The sequence below is a fragment of the Phalaenopsis equestris genome, unplaced genomic scaffold, assembly GCF_001263595.1.
Source record: "Phalaenopsis equestris unplaced genomic scaffold, ASM126359v1 Scaffold000697, whole genome shotgun sequence".
Taxonomy (NCBI): Eukaryota; Viridiplantae; Streptophyta; class Magnoliopsida; order Asparagales; family Orchidaceae; genus Phalaenopsis; species Phalaenopsis equestris.
The window spans coordinates 384,823-407,071 of NW_018165137.1; the positions used below are offsets into that span (position 1 = coordinate 384,823).

At 32.8% G+C, this 22,249-nt stretch overlaps 1 protein-coding gene across 2 annotated transcripts in view; it reads right to left on the bottom strand.

The window, feature by feature from the left end:
• The window catches only part of LOC110030311 (probable pre-mRNA-splicing factor ATP-dependent RNA helicase DEAH4), a 156,566-nt gene extending 146,837 nt beyond the window's left edge, over nt 1-9,729 (bottom strand). For both annotated transcript variants that reach the window (XM_020732966.1, XM_020732965.1), the window contains exons 1-2: nt 9,458-9,729; nt 67-159 (exon numbers count right to left, since the gene is read on the bottom strand). In XM_020732966.1, the coding sequence (XP_020588625.1) occupies nt 67-159; nt 9,458-9,657 (293 nt within the window). In that variant the 5' untranslated portion in view covers nt 9,658-9,729. The remainder of the gene's footprint in view (nt 1-66; nt 160-9,457) is intronic.
• Between the last annotated feature and the right edge of the window lie 12,520 nt (nt 9,730-22,249).

Consider the following 22,249-nt stretch of genomic DNA (forward strand, 5'->3'; position numbering starts at 1 on the left):
TTCATATACAAAATCAAGATTCTGATCAGTAAAACATCACGAAATTGTTCATAAAGGAGATCTCACTTGATGCAAGTTTTAGCTGATGTCCGATCTTCAAACCGAATGGCATAGCCCACTTCTTCACCGAGCTGCACGCCAACTTCTAATGCCACCCTCCTTCAGGCAGAACAAGAGATTAAACAAGCCAGTGAAGCAAACATAAAATAATTATAAAAAACTTCCAAATAAGATGATGTGACGAAGTGAAGGTAAACAACTAGATTCTGATTAACCCAAAGAAGTAGATTTTCATTTCCAAACCGACTTCATTAAGTGCTTGATTTCATGATGGAAAGCATCTCAATCAAGGTGAAAAAACAAACATTTAACAATATCACCATTCAATGCTCAAATAATCCCTTGTGAATGCAGATCCTCCCTCACAACAAGCAATAGTTCTCCACTAATTTGATCAAGCTTTTCAGTGCCTTGCTTTCAAAAAACGGTTCAAAAACAAGTTCTAGTCTCGCAGAAATCATGCAACAGACGGCACTCTGTTGGATAAGCACCTTCTCCATTGTCTCCCAACCTCGAGTCATTCATATGCAAAGCAGTTTTTTCAACTCTAGAAAACAGTGACATCATTTCGCACCAAATAATACAACACGGTTACATATCATTACTAAGTGAAGCCTACGCCTTCTAATAATTCATTTTGAGCTGCAATTTGGAAATTATTGAATATATACAATTGGAATAGATCCAAAAACAAGATTGAACAAAATAAGAATAGTGCATTACCATATTTTTTTCAATCTTTCAAAGCATTCTTATACTATATAAAGAAAGCAGAGGAAGCAAAACATGTACACATGACATTCTGTGATGAAAAAATATCTGAAGGCAATCGATTAATGTTGAAGAGCTTGAATGATCCAATTTCATTGACTAAATTAAAAGCCAGTTAATAATGGCGCTCTAATAGTTGCAATCATTCTGTTACAGCAACTATGGCATAAGGTTATGTATATCTTTCTGTTCCTAACATCATATTCAATACAGGACCTGCTGTATTGTAGGTACCCAGTAACGTGGTATTCGTTTTGACAAGCTTTGTTTTTTTGCACCCTCTTTATTCAATGGCGTCTCTTGGAACCTTATCATAAGTTTTTTTTCTAATTTACCTGTGTTCTTGAAGGAATAACCCATGGTAGTATAAGATGATTTCAAGAGAAAAAGGATCTTAGAATAAAAACAAAGATGCAAGCAACAAATCAAAAAAATGTCATGAAATAAACCAGTAGGTTCTTAAGAACACATGAAGTTCCATATAAATTATAACCTTCATTTAAACAACCAAGAAGCCTGACATCAATTCCTTAGCTAGCCAACCAGAATTCAGGCATTTAATTAGATATAAGAGAATACAGAATAATCGGTTTGGGAACTGGCCCAAATAAGCAAGGATAATAGGAAACACAAAGTGCGGCAATGGCAAAATTTTAGAAAATGACACTATAAATGTAAATTATGGAATTCGGTAAAATAAAAAATAAGATTTAAAAGTAGGTACAGTTGTCCATTTAACACTGTTGCATGCTGACGTGGAATGTGAGGTTTATTTTTTTTCGTTTCCGGAATCAGCACTTCACTTTTTTTTTACCTTTCACAGAACCTTTTTTTTCCCTTTCATGTGACTATGTGATTAAAGCTTTTCTTTTTTTTTTAACTTGTGCCTCATGCAACTAAGAGATTTTTATTTTTTTCTTCCCAGTTGCTTCCATGCCGTCGAGCAAGTGCTAATGCTTAAGAAGTTCTGAAAATCTTAAATTTTATTTAACCAAATTTAATATTTATCAAGATTAATGTTTCCTGAACACGAGAAGATGTTAAAATTATTTTAGAACATCTATTTTATTTGTGTCATGAGCATTGCATAAATGCGAGAGTTATAAAATTTAATTTTAACAGATAAGCACATTTAGATTTTGTAGTGCTTGTTATGGATTAATTAATTTATAAATTTAGATTTGATGTTTTGAATAAAACTAGGGGTATTTACGTATATACCACCCCATTCTTATAAGATGTTTTTATTATTTTCTATTAACAGGAATGACAACAAGATTGATTGATTTATAAAAAATACACACACACACAAGCCTTGGTTGTTTCTAAATTATAGAATTTTAGTTTTTTTTTTTTTTTTCAGTGACCACAAAACATTGTTTTTTTATTTTCTTAATAAATTAAATTTCAAAAATAATTTTATATTTACATATTTAATGCTTGAACTTCAAATTTTTATATGTGCAGCACTTTATTTACACCTGAAAGGAATATTTTACTTTTAAATAGTTATTAATAATAATTTATTTTGATGTGATATCAAATGTTGAATTGTGGTGAATAAATAGGAATTAAGTGGTATGTATGTAAACATCATTGGGAATGCTTATGATATGTGTTGCTTAAACTATGTGACTTAAATTAAATGAAGTATGGAAATACAACAACAATAACAACAACAACAACAACAACAAGCCTTTATCCCACTAAGTGGGGTCATGGAGTCAACTGCATGAATCTTTTTTCTCCGTTGTGTCGTATTGAGTGTCATATTTTCATTTAATTCTAAATTCTAATAGATTAAGAACATTTTTTTATACAATATGCCCAGTCTTTTAAGGTCTACCACTGTCTTTCTTTGCATCAGTTGAAGCTAAAACATCTACTCTCCTAACAAGATTATCGGATGGTCGACGTTTAAGGTGACCAAACCATCTAAGACAACTCTTTCAAATATTGCCCGTCACTGGAGCTACACAAACCCTATCACAGATATATTCATTATGCATTTTGTCGCTAAGTGTCAAGCCACTCATCCACCTAAGCATTCTCATCTCAACAATACTTAACTTTGTTTTATGCTTCTCTTTTAAAGCCCAACATTTTGTTCCATAGAGCATTGCATATCTCACCACCATCTTATAAAATTTTACTTTTAGTTTAGGCGGTACTTTTCTATCACACAGTAGACCAGAAGCATTCCTCCACTTCGACCAACCAACTTGAATTCTACTAATAACGTCCCCATCTATATCATCATCACTTTGAACAACAGACACAAGATATATAGAACGTTCACATTTTTTAATGAATTGATCACCCATCGTTACAGCTTTGCCAGTAGAGCTACTACTACTAAAATTATATTCCTTTATTCAAATTTAGTTCTACTCAAACGAAGACATTTAGACTCTAATGTAGACCTCCATAATTCAAGTTCTTCCTGAGCTTTTTGTCTGAACTCTTTCTCTAGTCTTATCAACAACAAGGATATCATCGGCAAAAAGCATACACCAAGTTACATCCCCTTGTAAATGTCCAGTAAGATAAATAAAGCAAAAAAATATGGGCTTAAAGATGACCCCTAATGTAATCCAACTAAAATAGGAAAGTACTTGGTCACAATTCAAACAAAATTAACAGCTTTAGTATACATATCTTTAATGACTTGAATATGAGACCTATTAGAACATTTTTTCTCTAGAACACTCCAAGGAACGTCTCTTGGAACCTTATCATAAGTTTTTTTTCTAAATCAATAAAAATCATATGTGAACCCTCTTTATTATCTCACTACTTCTCCATCAAACCTCTCAATAAATGTATAGTTTCCATAATAGACCTGTCCAACATAAATTCAAACTGATTATGAGAAATATTTGTATCAATTCTTAACTTATGTTCAATTACTCTCTTCCATAATAATAAAGTATGACATATCAGCTTAATTCCACTATAATTTGCACACTCTTGTGTATCCCCTTTATTCTCAAAAATGGGGACCAAAATACTCTCCATCCACTCCTCAACCATCTTTTAGTTTTTAAAACAATATTAAGGATTTTAGTAAGCCACAAAACTCTCAAATCTCCTAAATGCTATCACACTTCAATTGGGATATCATCAGGTCATACTGATTTTTCAACCTTAGTTCTCTTTACAGCCTACTCAACTTTTTTTTACTAATGCGACGGAAAAAATAAAATATTTTATTATTATTAACAATATTAAAATCACTAAGGTCGATCTCATGTCCAAAAATTTCATTGAAAATTTTATCAAAATAACTCACTCACTTATGTTGAATACCTTCTTCTAAGAAAAATACTTTTTTTTATTTTGATCTTTAATACAATTTGCTCGAGTTAAATCTTTAATTTCTTTTCACTTTGTTTGACTAATTTATACATATATTTTTCACCCTCTTTAGTATCTAATTTATTATAAAAATCACTAAAAACAAAAATTTTAACATCACAGATTGTTCTCTTAGATTCTCTATATGCCGCCTTATATTTTTTCAAATTTTCTAAGCTTTTATATTTAAATTAATTTTAATAACACAACTTCTTATATTTTATCCTTTTTTGCACTTATTATTCCATAACTAACTATTTTTATTTATAGAAAATTTTTTTTCATTCTCCAAGTACATCTTTTGTCATTTGTTTAATAGTGTTTGTTATTTTATCTTACAAAGAATTTACTTCTTTATGAACATTCCAAATCTTGTAATCTTGAAGTTTACCTTAAAAATAATTTTATTTGTCTTTTAGGTGCTTTCATCTTTCCTGTAGTTTTATGACATGATTCCAAGCATTATTTATCTTACAGCTCATCATCTTAAAATTCAAGTAGTTTTATGACATGATTCCAAGTATTATTTATCTTACAGCTCATCATCTTAAAATTCAAACTAATAATCAATGTTGAGTACTTAAATTTTCACTTGGAATGACCTTACAATGTTTACATTTTCGACAATCTCTTCTTATGAGAAAATAATCAATTTATGTTTTATTAAATCCATTCTTATAAGTAATAACATGTCCATCTCTTTTCTTAAATAAAGTAATAACAAAAACAAATCAAACGCTAAAGCAAAATCTATAGTTCTACCTTCTTCATTAATCACTCCAAAACCTTAGCCACCATGAATATTTCTAAAATCTTCTACCACTCTACCAATATGTCCATTTAAATCTCCTCCTATAAAATTTTTTTCTTCAACATGTATCATTTGTACTATTTCTTTAGAATCGATATCTAAACCTACTTAAGGAGCATAAGCACTTATAACATTAAAAATCTTAGTATCAACAACAATCTTAAGGGATATAACTCTATCTCCTATAAATAACTCTATCTCCAATTATATTAATTTTTATAATATTATCTTTCAAACTCTTATCTATGTTTACACCTACACTATTTCTAGTCGACTACCACATAAATTGGGTGGTATATATGTAAATGCCCCTAAAAAAGTAAAAGAAAAAAACTTTGACACCACTCACGCTTCCGCTATTCCTTCAAGGACTCTACTCTCTTCTTTCACGAAGAGAAAGACTGCTCTTCTTTCGGAAAGAAAAAAAAAATGATAAAAAAAATTATTGCATAATCACAGGTTAAACGTCCAATTGTGCGCCAGCATGCGCACAGTAACCAATTTAACGGGTGGTTGTGCCTAAAAACAAAAGTTTATTTTTTAATACTGTGAACCTTAATTTCATTTATATGAGTGCTAGGTTTTTAAAATTTGTCGAGTAGCAAGATCCTCCAATCCGGAAAAATATACTAAAGTTCTAGATTTGCATACATCATTCAAAAAAAAAGTAGATGTTTCCTTCAAGATATTCACAACGAAAAAAACAATGGCTAGCAAATTTTGAATATGACACTTGTGAATTCTTAACAGTTTTAAAAAGGAAATATGAAGTTTGACGTGACCCAGACATGTGAGAGAAATAATGTACATTAAATATCAAAAATATCATGCAACAAGAATGAACAAAAACTCAAAGCATACAGAAAAAAAAATTACAACAAAGTTTAATCTGGCAAGGCTCACACCAAGCGAAAATAAAGCATACAACAATTTAGGTCAAAGCGGGCAAAATTCAAATGAAGTGCTTCATCATGTCTCAAAGTAATTATAATAACCTTACAAAAATTTTCAAAGCATGGCCATAACAGTAAATGCTAACAAGCTCATAAAGTATGTTTAGCAGATAAAAAAAAATTAATTATGTTTAGAAAATATAACACAAACGAGAAGTTTCTTTAGAAAATACCAACAACCCTATCAAAAATAGCTGATGCACTCCATCACTGAATCCACCTACTAAAGCGCTCAATTTCACTCAATTAGTACTCTGCAATCTAACATAGATAACAAATTTTAACTACAACTTCTAAAAAAATCTCAATATTTGTTGTTGAACCTAAGAATTGTTTAGTTGCAAGTATTTAGAATATGGTCATATTTCAAATACAGTGTAAAGTAAATAACAAATATTAAAAAAATTCAAGAAATTATTATTTTAAGCTTGGTTAAGAGTAAAATGAATTTAAATATTTTTATAAAAAACTGATCTTAATTTATTAGAATTAAATAAAAATGACACTCAATTGGACACAATGGGGAAGAAGGATTCACATAGCCAACCCCACTTTGCGGAATAAACTCTTCTTGTTGTTGTTATAGTAGTATTAATACATATTTTTAATAAAGCAAGACGTAGGTCGAAGGAGACCAGATTGGTAATGATGAATAGGGTCAGCATGGTGGTAGCAATGGCATTGCTATGGAGCCGATTGGCTAAGAATAATGTAATGTAATTAATCCAAAATCATAAGTAGTTCTTTGTTATCTTTTATGTAATCTACATTTGAAGTCCACATTCGACTTCTTAAGAGATGGTCATGACAGGAAAGTAAAAAATAAGAGGAAACTAAAAGGCATTGAAGGAGAGGAAGAAAATTTTGCATGAGGGGGAGTCAATTTTAAGGTAAGAATTTCCATCGGTAGTTAGTTTATGCCGAAATTAAGTTTTATTCAAGAATTTCATATAATCAAATAAAGTTGGTATTTCTAGAAGATTTAAATAAGGAGGCAAGCTCAAGGCAAGCTTAGGAAAGCTATTCATTGTGAGGCTAGTCCAACATCTAAAATAATATATTCATTTGCTAAATGAAGAAGTAGATTATATGTAGGGCACTAGGGCAATAATTGTTATTGCATATTATTATATAATATTTGTTGTATATTTTTATTTAGAAATTATTTTATATTGAGCATAACTATTACAGTCATCCTGATTTAATGATGCAAATGAACACATATTTAGCTTAAATTTACAGTATTTCATAGAATTACAATTGAAAATACAATTTGATGATTATTATATGTCAGACTGTACTTCTTGTGCATATTGATAATGTAATTGTTGAAGTTATATTAAACTTAAGAAATAAAAGCAAGTGAAAATGATTACAGTTGGTAATATTGATAGAGAGAATGTCATATTTATCGTGATAGGTGTACAAAAAATGTATCGATAACTTTAAAAGAAAAGGCAAGATTTTTTATAAGATGTGCCTTGATAGGTAAATTATTGAATTCCCAACTCTTTAAATTAAGGTTGCAGAACAATTAGTATTAGGGGGTCCTTGATAAATTAAAATGTTAGAACGACCAATTTTCATCAGCAACTTATGTTTTAAAAATTGGGTGATAACCCAATAAAAAAAATAATAATTCAAAGCTCATCCAAATATAATATGACACTTCTAAGACAAAGAAAGTGTAAAATAAAATGAAAGAATTGTCAGTAAAAGTATTATTATTATCACAGCTTCTTATAATGCATTTAAATTATATTTTTTACACATTTAAGTATTTAAGAATGTTTATTATTATTATTGTTGTTGTTGTCGATGTCGTCGTTGCTATTCAATGTTTAAAATAGCACAATAGCGTAGTGAGGTATTTTTAGGCCGTGTGATGAGACGTAAGCTCGAGATAATTGAAGGCGTATTCCTCAAAATTTAAAAATTGCATAAAAATTAATATATTAAGTTGAAAGTATATCATAAAAGATAACATATTAATATCATAACCTATTAATTTATTAAAAAGCAATATATGAACGTCCTTATATAACAGAAATAATAAATTGTTCAAAGCAAAGAACAGCATGTCAACATCCAAATATAAATAATTAAATATAAATGATAATTATACAAATATCAAAAATAAGACATAGTAGCATAATAATTAAAAAAAAAATTCAATAAAAATAATCTCTCTCATTCCCACTATCCTTCATAGAAATAAGAACATAACAAGTCACTAATGTTAGAATTTTTAAATTCAAAAGTTTTCATCATTCTTGTTACTTAGTCTTCTTTGGAATCATCGGCATAACAATTTATTTTCTATCTCATTTTATTCTCAATTATATTCATATTAGTTTTCATCATTCTCATCTCTTAATAAGTCTTCGATAGAGTCATCGACATAAATATTTATTCTCTCTCATTTTATCCGAAATTATATTTGTATTCTCTAATTTATCCTACTCATCTTAAATTTCAATCATCTTCCTCTTATTTAACTAATATTGATATTTATGAAATTTTAAAATAATGACAATATTGACAGTAACAACCTAATTACATCCTCAATTTTATAATATATATGAAAACAAAGAAAGTTATTAAGTTATATTTTATTTATACTTGGTTTAATGAAAATCTTATATCTAATTGTGCACACCTCACAAGAACTGAGGCGAGGTGCACATTAAGATGAGCCTCATATTATGTGAGGGGTAAGCCACATGTTGCATCTAACGAGGCAAGAGCCTCATTATGAAATTTTCAAAAAAGCATTGACGTGGACCTCATATTGCACAATTTTAAACCAGGGTTACTCATGTAGCTACTAATCAGGATATCAGCAAAATAACATCAGTTGATCTTTACCAAGCCTTCCGAACCAAAACAAGTGGGCAAGCCCAAGTTAATCCGTCATCCCTTATTTCTATCGAAGCTTGACTTGTTTTAAAAGCTTAACGCAAAATAGGATACGTTGCTATTTTGGGCTATGTCTTCTATCACTTAAATGTTATTACCAAGATCAACTGCATGTTGAGCATTGGTTAACGAAGTATGAATTATCCATTCACTGGCACATTTCCCAAGGCATATGCTATTTAAATACCAAAACTCGATTTTCCGCATTATTCAGTGAAGAAAGAGCCTTAAGAATTCTCTAAAATCCCTCAACTTAAACCTCTTAGATAAGTGAATTCCAACAAAAAAATGGAAATCAACTCTTTTTATTTCCTTCGTGAAATTGTTCAAACAAAACGGGAAATAGAACATGGAACGTAAAGTATTTAAAGTTAGTAGAACTCAAAATCATTATCGACATTATGCGCAAGTTGAAATAGAGCAGATTAGGAAACCCCGGTGGATGGTTTCTTCTCTGTTCAAAGATGCTTCGAAACCAACAGCCAGACAAGCACTTTAAGACAAAAAACAAAAAAAAAAAAGAAAATTAAAGAGATAGCCAAATAAACCTGAAAAAAAAGAAAATTAAAGAGATAGCCAAATAAACCTCGAAAGAGATACAGCAGCAACTCTGCGAGGCTGGGTGATTGCGATGGCTCCAGATCGAGTGTATCCTCTCCTGTGTAGAATCTGAGACAGCTGAGTGCTCTTTCCGGAGCCAGTTTCTCCTATAATCACGACAACGGGATTCTTCTCCACGGTCTCCACGATCTTATCTTCAAACCGAAGAATCGGTAGAACCGCCATTAACCGAGATCGAGCGGAAAGAGTAGAGGATACGGAATTCAACCAGGCGTCTAAATGGACGAGAGGAAGTCGGGGTTCTAGACAAAATTTTCGGGGGCCATTCAAATTTTTGGAAAAAATTTGCGATGTCTATTAAATTAATAAAATAAATCAAAATAATTTCGCACCTGTTCCATTACCCTCCATTACCCGGCTCGTGATATAATGAGTTTATACCCTGATCTTTAACTACGATATACCCTTCCTATATATCCCGTGGTCGGTCTGTAGTAACGCGGTTGTAATCTGGTTATACTAGTGATGTACCTTCCACGGGGTCATGTAATGCGTTTGTAACCGGACTATATTCAAGCAATACCTTCAACGGTAAACTCTCATGTAATGCACTTATAACCGCGCTATACATAAGGTATACCTTCCGCAGTAAAGACTTATGTAATGCGCTTGTAACCGCGTATACCTTTCGCGGTAAAGAAACATGTAACGTGACAGTAATTTTTTTGTAACCCGGTTGTAACCTTTAATATATATCGCGCGTGTAGCCTGGCTGAAACCTCTATATAACGTTGAACCGCGGTTATAATCCTCTTGTAACCTCTTAATTATGAATTGCAACCTTCTTATAACCTCAAAAAATCGTGTTTTATAACCTTGGTAAAAGGTATAAACCAATACAGGGACTCTTCATTTTCGAAAACAGGCATTCGCGCGTGCTAGGGTTTTCCTTCGCCGTCTTCCTTTCGCAGTAGAGTGTGGATTGGTAAGGCGAAGGAACACTGGAAGAGGTAAGCGCCGAGATCACGAAAATTAATTTGGTAGAGGCCAATGTCGCGGAGTTGGGAGAGGCTAAGAAACCCGAATGCGAGGAGGCACCGTAAATGGTCAAAGGCGGTCGTAAGGAAGGAGTTAAGGAAGAAGAAAGATATTGAATCTAGGTATTTTTTAGAATTTCATTTCGAATCTATAAAGCTTGGTTATGTTTTAGGTTTAATTCTTAAATTCATCCTTTTATCATCATTTGGATTTTAATTTGATCTTAACATATTATGATGTATTATTGTGATTTTTTAGCGCAAAATCAATGAACTGCAGGTGGCGTCCATCTGGAGTACTAGAAGTCCTCGATAAGGTTCGACCGTCAGTGGATGAGGAAACATGGAGTAAATTGGAAGCACTGAATTTAGCTCAGTTTTTTGAACTGCTACCCACACTCAGTTTTTTGTACTCCCCCCCCCCTGACCCTCAAGATCATATTTTGGCAATGCACATAATAAATTGTTGGAATATTGATCGAATGACATTCCACCTCGGAGGGAAAGAGCTTAAATTTTATGCTGACGAGGTTGCACTCCTGTTTGGCATGCCAAATAGAGGTTTCCCTGCATACTGGAGTAATGCCCCGCCAGCTAGTATGGATACGCGATAATTAAAGACCGCACTACTAAACTAGTCACCAAAGGAGTCCTCGAATGCCCTTTTACAATTATTAATAAAGTTTTTAATGTCAATTTTACTTTTTCCTTCAAGTAACTTCAGAATGTCAAAAGAGTTGTCATGTATTTGTGAGGATGTTGAGTCATTTACAACTTATAACTGGCCAGCAACTGTATGTAATTTTCAGACCGAACAACTCAATATCTGTGCCATGAAAATAAAGAAAGATCAGCCGTTGGGATACATTACTGGTTTTGTATTCCTCCTAAAGGTTTGTATTATTCATATAAGTCATGAAAATTAATATTCATAATTTTAGGCATTGCAGTAAATTATTGTATCATGTTTCATGCAGTTGTGGTTTTATGAGCATACCTCATTGGTCCTCCCAGCAGTGCCTGAGATTAGATCAAGAATGTTGAGGTGATTTAGTTATTTATTAATTCCATATACAGTCTTATTATGATTTCATTATAATTTCATTATAATTTCATTGAGTTTGAGTTTATTTACTGACTTGCAGGTTTATGATTATTTCATTGAAATAAAATACAGCGAACATGAATTACTTGCCCCAGCTCGTGAAAAACCATCCAGCCCCGAAAAGAATCTAGCATAACGGGAGACTCAATCCCGACCACAATCTCCCACATTCATTCTTGTTTTTGATATAGTTCTTTATCGCAGCGGCACAAAACCAACACATGCTCACACATAAACAGATACTAGCCCTCCTATTATGTGTCTTCAAGAAATACATGCACTACTTAGAGATCATCATAAATTGTTCATAGGCTTTAAAGGCACAGTTGACAATCGTCTTACAAATATAGAGAATACAATTACATAATTAAAAGCTGAAGTTGTAGATTTACATAAAGCAATAAAACAACCTGGGGGGGAATTACCATTGAAACGGGCCACAGCGTCCCCACTAGGTAGCTTAATTCGAAGGATTAAAGTAAGAGATGATAGAAGGAAACGGCAACTCAGTTCTCCCTACATGGTATTTGAATGAAAAAAGAAAAGTAAACCAGCACAGGCAGTTGCTGAGGAGCCTGAAGAGGTACATACATTTAAAACTCATGATCAAATTCAATTCTTTTTTTACTAATATAATTAACAACATCTATTAATTAATAGGTGAAGTAGACCAATTGCATCATTCACCTTCTGTTAGAGAAGAGGCAGAGGATGTAAATAAGGGGGAATCAACAGCTTTAGAGCCTACTATAAACGATGACATTATTGTTGATCAACCAACTGTAGATAATAAGGAGGAGACAAAATTTGAGGAGAAAGAGGAGGATCGTGAACAGGTGGAAACACTTTATGTTGATGAAAATTATCCTGATAAGGTATCAAATTTTTTCTTTATGAGTTTGTATGAAGAATTTTAATATTTAAACTATACAATCTTATTTCCTTATTTTATAGGTCTGTCCAGCACCACTTGTGGTTGATTTTCCTTCATAGTTTGATCACATTTGAAATCCTCGTCCTTTTTGTTTCACCTCCATGTTCTCATTACATTTTCAATGCCCAAGAAACAATATGTAATAGAACTTATAGGTTTTGAGACATCATGCCATATGTTATTAGTTGACTCGCTGCTCTGTGTCGATAAAATTTTCATTCCAAATACATCCTTACTAAAAGTTGTAGACCACTTATGTCTAATATTGTACATATCATCTAGCCAAGTATTGTCCTGCAAATTACCTGTCTCAATCATCACCCTCCATGTATCATCAAATTCCTCTTCGGACTCGCATTTTCTCAAGCATTTATAAAAAAGATTATTGACTATCCTACTCAGCACGCTGCAATGAACCTTTACAGGCAATTTCTTGTATATGTGCCACTGACAAAATCTATGTCGTGTATTTGGCAAAATTTTTGCTATTGCTCTAGTCATAGTCTAATCCTGATCAATGTAGATTGTTATTGGATGATTATCACCCATGATACGGATGAAAGTTTTAAAAAGTCATTTGAACGAGTCCGTCATTTCCTCTGACAAGAATCCGACTCCAAATACAACATTCTGCCAATTATGGTTAACACCAACAATAAGAGCACAACATATGTTATATTTATTTAACCTATAGCTTGTATCAAATATAATCAGATATCCAAAGCAATTATAATCAAGCCTGGATGCCCAGTCGCTCCAAAAAAAACTCATCAGCATGCTGCTCACATCCGTTTCAAAATCCCCTTCGAACATGTTATCTCAGCACGACTCTCTACAAACAACTGCAATAAAACATTGACATCACCATTTTCAATTTTACATCTCTTCCCTCTTTGAGTGTAGTTGAAAGCATATGTCTTTGTACATTTCAGGTTCTCTACACCCTCAACTTCTTGGGCTAGGAAGTTAAACATGAGTTTTGGTCTTATCCCAGACTGTGTCATGGATCTAAGTACATCTGTATTTATTTCACTTATCTTTCTGCTGGAACGCAACAAGTGTTTGTCACCGAAGTTTGCTAATGAGTGGTTATGCGATTCAATTAATTTTTAACTGTCTAATTGCCTTCCTCATCAAATCCGTATCGGATCATTGCAGGGCAACCAATTATTGTTTCTGCTCTTCTATATTTAACAGTTTATGTAATCTTGAGCTCTTTCTTGAAACCTGCATTTCCACTTACAAAGTCCTTCATCTTGATATTTTTGGAGTTATTCCAAAACGTAGTGTGATCCTTACAAACACTGAATCCAATATGATGAACGTAAGCATAATATACTTCATAAACTTCTTTCTCATTGTGGACCAATGTTTGGAGTAATATGTTTGTTCTTTGCTCGGTACAACTAGCATTGCTCTCACCAAACTGCAATCGAGAGAATAAAATGTTAAACACAATGGAAAGCTCAAAAAGCATCCCTAAACTTCATAATGACACCTTAAAATAATAAAAAAAAACTAACCTAAAATCATACAACTCTAAAAAACATGCACCTCCAAATACTTTAATATTTTTATTTATCTACAAACATGCGCCTCCAAAAACTTGAGTTTAATGAAGGATATATTAATTACTTCAATGTTTATTTCACTATTTTTTATTAAATTTAATACCATGCAACTATGCAAACATAACACAACATACATACACTTCCAAAAAAAACAGATATATCATAAAGATAAGAAAACCATAACAACAAAGAACATTAAAGAAAACCCTAAAACTAATTATTATGATAACACATCTCCAAACATGCCTCCATTTTAAGTTTCACTTCTTCTGTCCTGTCAGGATAACGCCCATCTTCTCCTTCTGTGTCATGGACTGCGTCGAACATAAACTGACACTCTCAGTAGTCGTACTCCATCTTCAAGTTCAAGAGGTCCACCGACCGGAAGCTACCGCTGCAGAAGAAAATGGCCAGGGAATAATGAAACAGTAAACCTAGCTGCTTAAATACCATGCTTCGCGCTCACCAATTTAAATCATGTACAACGCAATTATATTCAGGGTATACGCGCGGTTCCAATTGAACGGGCTTAATCCTTCGTTACATGACAGTTACAAGATGGGTGCAATCTCTAATATATGCGGTTACAAGCGTTGTTCCGCTGTACGGGCTTGAAAGTCTGTTATACGGCGGTTATAATCGAGTTACAGCGATAGTATAAATCTCCTTCCGCGACGACGATGTTAAATCAAAGTTTCATTCACGTTGTATCCGTGGTATAACGGGAAGGTTACAACCAGGTTACAATAAAATTACAAACGTGTTACATGGCCCTGTACCGTGGAAGGTACATTGCTAATATAGCCCGGTTACGATCGCGTTCCTACAGGCCGACCGCGGGATATATAGGAAGGGTATATCAGAGTTACAGATCAGGGTACAAACGTGTTACCTCACGAACCAGGTAATGGGTCACACGCGGAATTATTTCAATTTATTTTATTAATTTAATGCAGCGGTATAATGGGAAGGTTACAACCAGGTTACAATAAAATTACAAACGTGTTACATGGCCCTGTACCGTGGAAGGTACATTGCTAATATAGCCCGGTTACGATCGCGTTCCTACAGGCCGACCGCGGGATATATAGGAAGGGTATATCAGAGTTACAGATCAGGGTACAAACGTGTTACCTCACGAACCAGGTAATGGGTCACACGCGGAATTATTTCAATTTATTTTATTAATTTAATGCAGTGGGACCGCCACAAATTACGTGGCGTCTTCCGATTGGATATCGCACGCTTCGCTGCGTGCGTCTTACGTAGCCAAATTTTTTCCCAAGTTTTTACGGTGATAACGAAATTTTAATTTGGAATAATTAATTAGTGAGCATAAGGAAATATTATTATTAACAAATCAAATATGTGGGTGATTTTTTTGAACTATGAAAATGATCTATTTACATGTATCAGATTAGATAATTGTGAGTTTAATAAAAATGAGAAATATGGGTTGGAGTTTTATCGTGACGTTTGATATTTGAGTGAGAATTTGAAAAATGGATGAAATGCCAAAGCGAGCATGATACTTTTTACATTACTCTACAAAATATGTTTGGAAATTTAATTGTTTTAAATATTCACAGCATTTTTATCAACAATATAGGAAATTCATATCAAATTGTTTTCATATATTGGAACACTATGATTTGAGATTTTATTCCTCAAGTTGTGATAGAGTTAGTCATATATTTACTCATGGGTGAGTCTGTTATCTATGAGTACTTGATACTCTCCCGGTGTGCCTATGGATGCACTTGCTTGTAATCTTAAATGGGTGTTATGAATTAGGGAACTTGATTTGTGCAGCAAAGTGGCACTACACCTTTATCCCTGACAACATTACTAAGAACTTGTTATTTTTCCCAGTTCATGTGAAGTTTACACACTATGGGTTTTATGCAAGTATACGTGTCGTACCAGTAATATCGAATTATTGAGTCCAGTTTATCATTTTCATAGAGAATGTGGTAATTGATCTTAAGAAAAATTCTAGCCTACTGTAATAAGTCTTAGCCTTGAAGTATAGTTGGTTTAAGTTGTGCTTACTAGTCATACTAAATTATTGCTAATCCTATTAATATAGTTTTAAAGTAATTCTACTAAAGCTAAATAAAGTGGGAAGATCAAGATATAAAAACTACCATTTCCCTTTGCAATGTCATAAGTAGCGTGAAGGAATGGAACACCTAAAATAGAAGTTGTAGTTAATGACAAGTAGGAAAAATCCTCTTCTTTACCCTCTTCCGAGTGTATAAAGAAGTTTGGTTCAACTTTGGTAGTGTTTCAAACCGTCACCCTAGAAACCCCAATTTAAACCCATCAAATCGTATTTTCCTGTCTATTTGCATTGTCCTATGGACTGCTTTTCCTTGACTCACTAGTGCTATGTGATTCTTCCAAGTTGTTCATGTCACAGCTCCTCCGTGTCTTTATGGGTTCACAACGAATTTTAACATATAATTTGGCCAGAATGATAAGTAAACTAAGCACAAAGGAAAACCATCACTTTAATGAATAAAAATGTATTCTAAAAGCATCCTAATATTCTACACATCCAACTAATTCATCAAAAGAGAAAGTTATAAAGGAACAACTCATAGTGCATGAAAAAAATACAACAATTCATCATCTTATAATAAAGCAAATCCATAGAAAATGAGTTTACAAATAGTGTAAGACAATATAGAATGCAAAACTTGGCTTTCTCCTTAAAAAAGAGGTAAAAACTCCTCCCCAAGTGATCTTCAAATGCTCCCTGCACTATTGAAAGTATCCCCTTATAGAATTCTCTCAAATCCCTCTCTAAACTCTCTAAGAATTTGAAGACAAAGTAAAACCTAACTCTAAACTCTACTCTGCTTCCCTCCTTGGCTTCCTCTAAGTCTTCACAATGATGGAGGGCAGGAGGGGGGAGCTTGCTTGAACTACCTCTGACCCGTCTTAACTGCCATTTTCGTGCAAAGTAACTGCAAAAGCTGCCTCAGGAAATTCTGACACCTAGGTGCCACAAGGCTAGCGCCTACGCGTTAATGGCTTTGTCTACCCAGTGAAATCTGGTGCCACTAGGAAGGCACCTAATCCCCAAAATGGAGCGCCTTGGTGCCTAAGTCTGGCACATATGTGTCAGTGTTCTGTAACCATGTTGTTCTACATGTGCTCCATTTCGCCTCCATTTTACTCCATTTCAGTTTCACTTTGCTCCATGTGTCTACCTAATATACCTAGAAGAAAAACACAAAAATACATTTCTTTAAGGTATAATTTCTTCAAAAATAAGTTATAAATGTAAGGAAAATTGAGCATGATATAGGACATATCAAAATCTCTCAAACTTAAACATTACTTGTTCTCAAGTAACATTGATATTTTTAAAATAAATTTTATTAATTTGAGGAGTGTGTTTCCTTAGAATTATCAACAAATTTGTCTCAGAAATGTCATAGTGTAACTTAAGAAAATTTCTAATAAATCAGCCTAAAACTAGGGTATAAGAAAACCTTGTATTCAACTTCAAAATCATGGTTTTTTATCTACTTAAAAAAACATTTATATTTATCAGACATATGATCCTTAGAAAGTATAGAAAATATAATTAAAGCACTCTATTTATAAAGATTGATTAATACTTTTAAAAATATATAGACAAGTTTAGGGTTATAATAATGTCTTTTGCTTTATAAAGATTCAAGTGAAACCAATTATTGATTAGTCTTCTCCTCAAGCTTCTCCTCCTTTAACGTACATATATACTCTTACTTTCTTTTTCCTTAGGATACTTTTCAATCTTTATCACATCTATAGGATGATTACTATATATGGATAAGTCTTTAATGATTTTGAATTTCATTATTATATCCCTAAAGTAAAAAGTATCACTCTCTTACACTTTTAAAATTTTTCAAAAATTAAAAATATTAGTTGAAATAAGTTTTTAATAGAGGTTTAATTCTTATAAAATGTAAATCCTTGGACTCTTATTTTTTCAAATAAACAATTATTTTCTACAATAAATAGCAAAATCATTTCTTTACATGTTTTCTATAAGATAACTTCACTCTAGAACAGTGTTATTTATATAGAGTTTCAAATAAATTTACTATATCATTTATATAATCAAAAGTGAAGTAATTTAAAGCTTAATTTACTATGTCATTTATATAATCAAAAGTGAAGTAATTTAAAGCTAATTCCACCTTCCTCAAGTCCTTTTAAAAACATAACAATTTTAAGTTCAGTTAATGATGACAAATAAAGTTAAGCTTTTAAATTCTCCCCCCCCCCCCCAACCAACACTTTTTAACTTGCATAACATTCAGAACAAAAATATAAGTAGGGAGAAAAGAGAATTGAGTTACTTCCTTCAACATGAGTTTATCATAATAGTATACAGATATAACTAGAAAAGAAAAATATGCAGAAGTAAGTGAATCTCAATTCAACATGTTTAACCTAAAATTTGCATTTAAAAAGAACTACAGTATCACAAAATGTAAGTTCTACAATCCAGTTCAGACAGTAATAAAAACTAATCTAGTAAATTTATGACAAAAGCAATAAATACAAAATTCAATACATGAAATGAATATAAAAGAGAATACATTAGTCTAACAGTGACAAGGAAAATATAAAAATATAAGCACATCTACTTCTAAATGAAAAAAAAAAACTACTCATCATCCTCATCATCATTAGTACCATCATCATCGTCACCATCCTCCTCTAAGTCCTCCTCCATCGACTTGTGATGCTCATACATCTGATATGGAGGATAAGCAGGGAACTCTACTGTCTTGTCTCTCCAATCCACTGGTTTTGTCTATACATTTCCAACTACATAGCATAAACACAAGCTTCACGATCGCTTTGGTGTTAGGAACTTTACTGTCTTGTCTCTCCAATCCACTGGTTCTGTCTATACATTTCCAACTACGTAGCATAAACACAAGCTTCACGATCGCTTTGGTGTTTGTTCTGCCAATCCAAATGCTCCAAATAATCTGCATTATCATACACTTGGCTTTGAATGATGATAATATCATCCTCTATAATTTTCAAGTGCTCATACAATGGAAGCCATGCTCATGGAAGGTCAAGGTGGAGCAAACGAAGTAGAAGATCTAGAAGAAGAAGGAACCTGAGAAGAACTTGCTCTGCACCAAAAAATAGCATGTTTATCCTATAAACTCACATTAGCCTTATCAATGGGCTTTAATGGATGAAGTATCTCTTCCCATGTGTCAAAACCAACTCCAGACCGCTAGCAAAGGATAAAAATAGTAAAGGGGATACACTTTTTGTTATTATATGTTAGATGATATGAAAAATATTAGTGAAATGAAGTATGTGAAAATGCTTACAAATGCAAATTAACTTTCATCCAGTACTAGCCATTGATATAAGATACACACATAGAATTAAAAAGGTTATTATTATTAAAAGAACTTAAATGTTATAATTGAAATGACAATCTTATGACTACCATAATATGTTTTAAAGTAGATAAATTAATATACAATGACTCCATTTTTATTATATTATTAAATGGTATTGACATCATTAAATAAAAAATTAAATATTTTTAAATTATTTAATTTAATTTACCAAGCATACCTATTATCTTCAAAATTCTTTTATATTACTTTTGATGCATCCCTAAGAAATCTTATTGATCAAGCACTAATCTTGACACATAGCGAAACCAGAAGCTTCAAAAAGCAAACTTAAAATTTCCCATATTTAAATTAGTGATCAAATGAAATGTCTCAGTGAGACAAATCCAATGACACCAAAATTAAGTCAATCTCAGTTCTAATGAGCCATATTATATACTTAAAACATAAAAGGAAGGTTTGTAACATATTATAGAGACCAAATGATCTTCAAATATAACAAGCCTATAATCAAATCAAGCATCTTGAAAATATGAATTGAATGTGCCTAAGATCTCTTAACTTCAACATCATTAAGCATTTCAAATATTTATAAAAGTATATCTAATCAAGAGAATCACTCTAGGTCATTCAAAGGAGTGATCTAGTTTTATGAAGTATTTATGGAGGATGCCACTCCTAAAATTTATAATTAGACCCCCATCCTTTATGATAGTGCACTATACAAAGATCATAAGATTAAAGCAAACTCCAAGATCTTGAGGTTTCACAAGCTCCACTAACATCAGGCAACTACCAGACCACCATCACTTAGTTAACAACATCATGTCATACTACTAACATAAGGCCATTGTTGTTGTGTCAAACCAATTGTTGGGTATGTTGTCACATCAGTCTATCGTCATCTGGCTACTACCATCACTGTCAAGCTATCATTGACAGACCATCAACCTAAAGCCACCACGTTCGTGATGGATCATGGTTGTTGGGACAATGGCACCACCATACCATCACACTTGAATGATGTCCAGTTATTGATCTCACTTTTGTTCAACTCCTCATTCACTTAAAATATATAATATAAAATTAAAATTAAATCAAATAAAATGCAATTAAACATGATTATCTTCAAATCCTAAAAATAGATAAAAAGGCAGCTCGATAAGGAATTTTTTTGGAATTATCATTTTTATGCAATAAACTTATTATTTTCTCTACAAAACATTATTGTACTTAGAATATCATGCTATAAGATATATTTGGTTCACTATTAATATATGAATAGCATACAATAAGTTTTGATGACTATAGAATAATGTTTTATTTGAAATTTTATGTGGTGAGCCTTCAAGCATGATAATTCATCCAACATAAAATTTTTTTATCGGAGCATCATTTTACAAAATTAACTTCATGAATGAGTCCAGATCATCAAAAATTTCCAAATAAGGTCATTAGTGTCCAAATCAGACTTTGTTTTGGGGTCATTCTAGCTTATGATAATTTGGACGATAATTTGAAAAATTTGGACAATAATTAAGATTTTGCCCTCGAAATAAACTCATCAACAAACTCAAAAGATAGTTAAATTAAGATGAAACATCAACGTTGACCAACTTGAAGCTCATATATATTTTCATAAAAAAAAACTTTTGGGTGGGGCCCACACTTTGACCTGACTCAAAAGATAGTTAAATTAAGATGAAACATCAATGTTGACCAACTTGAAGCTCATATATATTTTCATCAAAAAAAACTTTTGGGTGGGGCCCACACTTTGACCTTAATTTTTAAGACATGGAGAAAACATCAACCAAAATCAATTGCACCATTGGATCCTTTGAATTTTCTTTAAAGTGAGCTAGGGGCGCCATTTTAGCCATAACCACAAGGTGCATCTACACCTTAAGTGCGCCACCCCAAAACTTTGGGTGCACTCGTGTCAAGAGGTGGCACACCCATGCCACCTCAACACTCTCATGTCACACAAGGTGGCACCTATACACCCCATCCCCCTTTTCTTTAGACAGAATCAAGTCTTGATATAGTTCACCAATGCCACCCAATACCTTCACACCACTCCAGATGGAACCTAGGTGGCTCATCCCATTTTCTCTGGTGCATTTGCACATTGATGTGGAGCACCCGCACCACCCAACACCTTGGTGTAACTCATTTTGGCCCCTAAGTGCTTTCCTCTTTTCTCATATATGCTCCATACCTAGGGACCACCTCAAGTGGTTCCTAGGCACCCATTTCTTCATGTTTCGTACTGAGGATCCATCACTCTGATGCTTCTCACCAGCCACCTAAGCACCACCCAATTGATGTTTTTTTTCACCCAATCTTGCTCTAATTCTGAACCCTCAACTTCTTCTAATCATAGATGCTCTAGCTCTGGCCATTAAAAGGAGGCCTCACTCAAATAGAAGAACATGTTCTTCCCCTCTGAAAACTTTAGATGATAACACTCAGTCTTTCTTCCCTCAATTTGGTGACTTTCCACTCCACTCGGTGCTCTCATTCTTCTCTTACATTTCAGTTGCCTTTGACCTTATATGATAAGTATTATATTCTCTCACTCTGTTTTTTTTTCTTTCTCTGATTCATCTTCTACTCTCATTATACTTCTTCTTCTTAAGCTTCATATTCTACGTCATCTACTACTTCTTTTTCATCTTCATTTTACATTTCCTTCTACTTTTTTCCCTATACCTTATTCCTCTTCAATCTTCTTCATCTTGTTTCACTTTATTTTCCCGAACCCTTTCTTC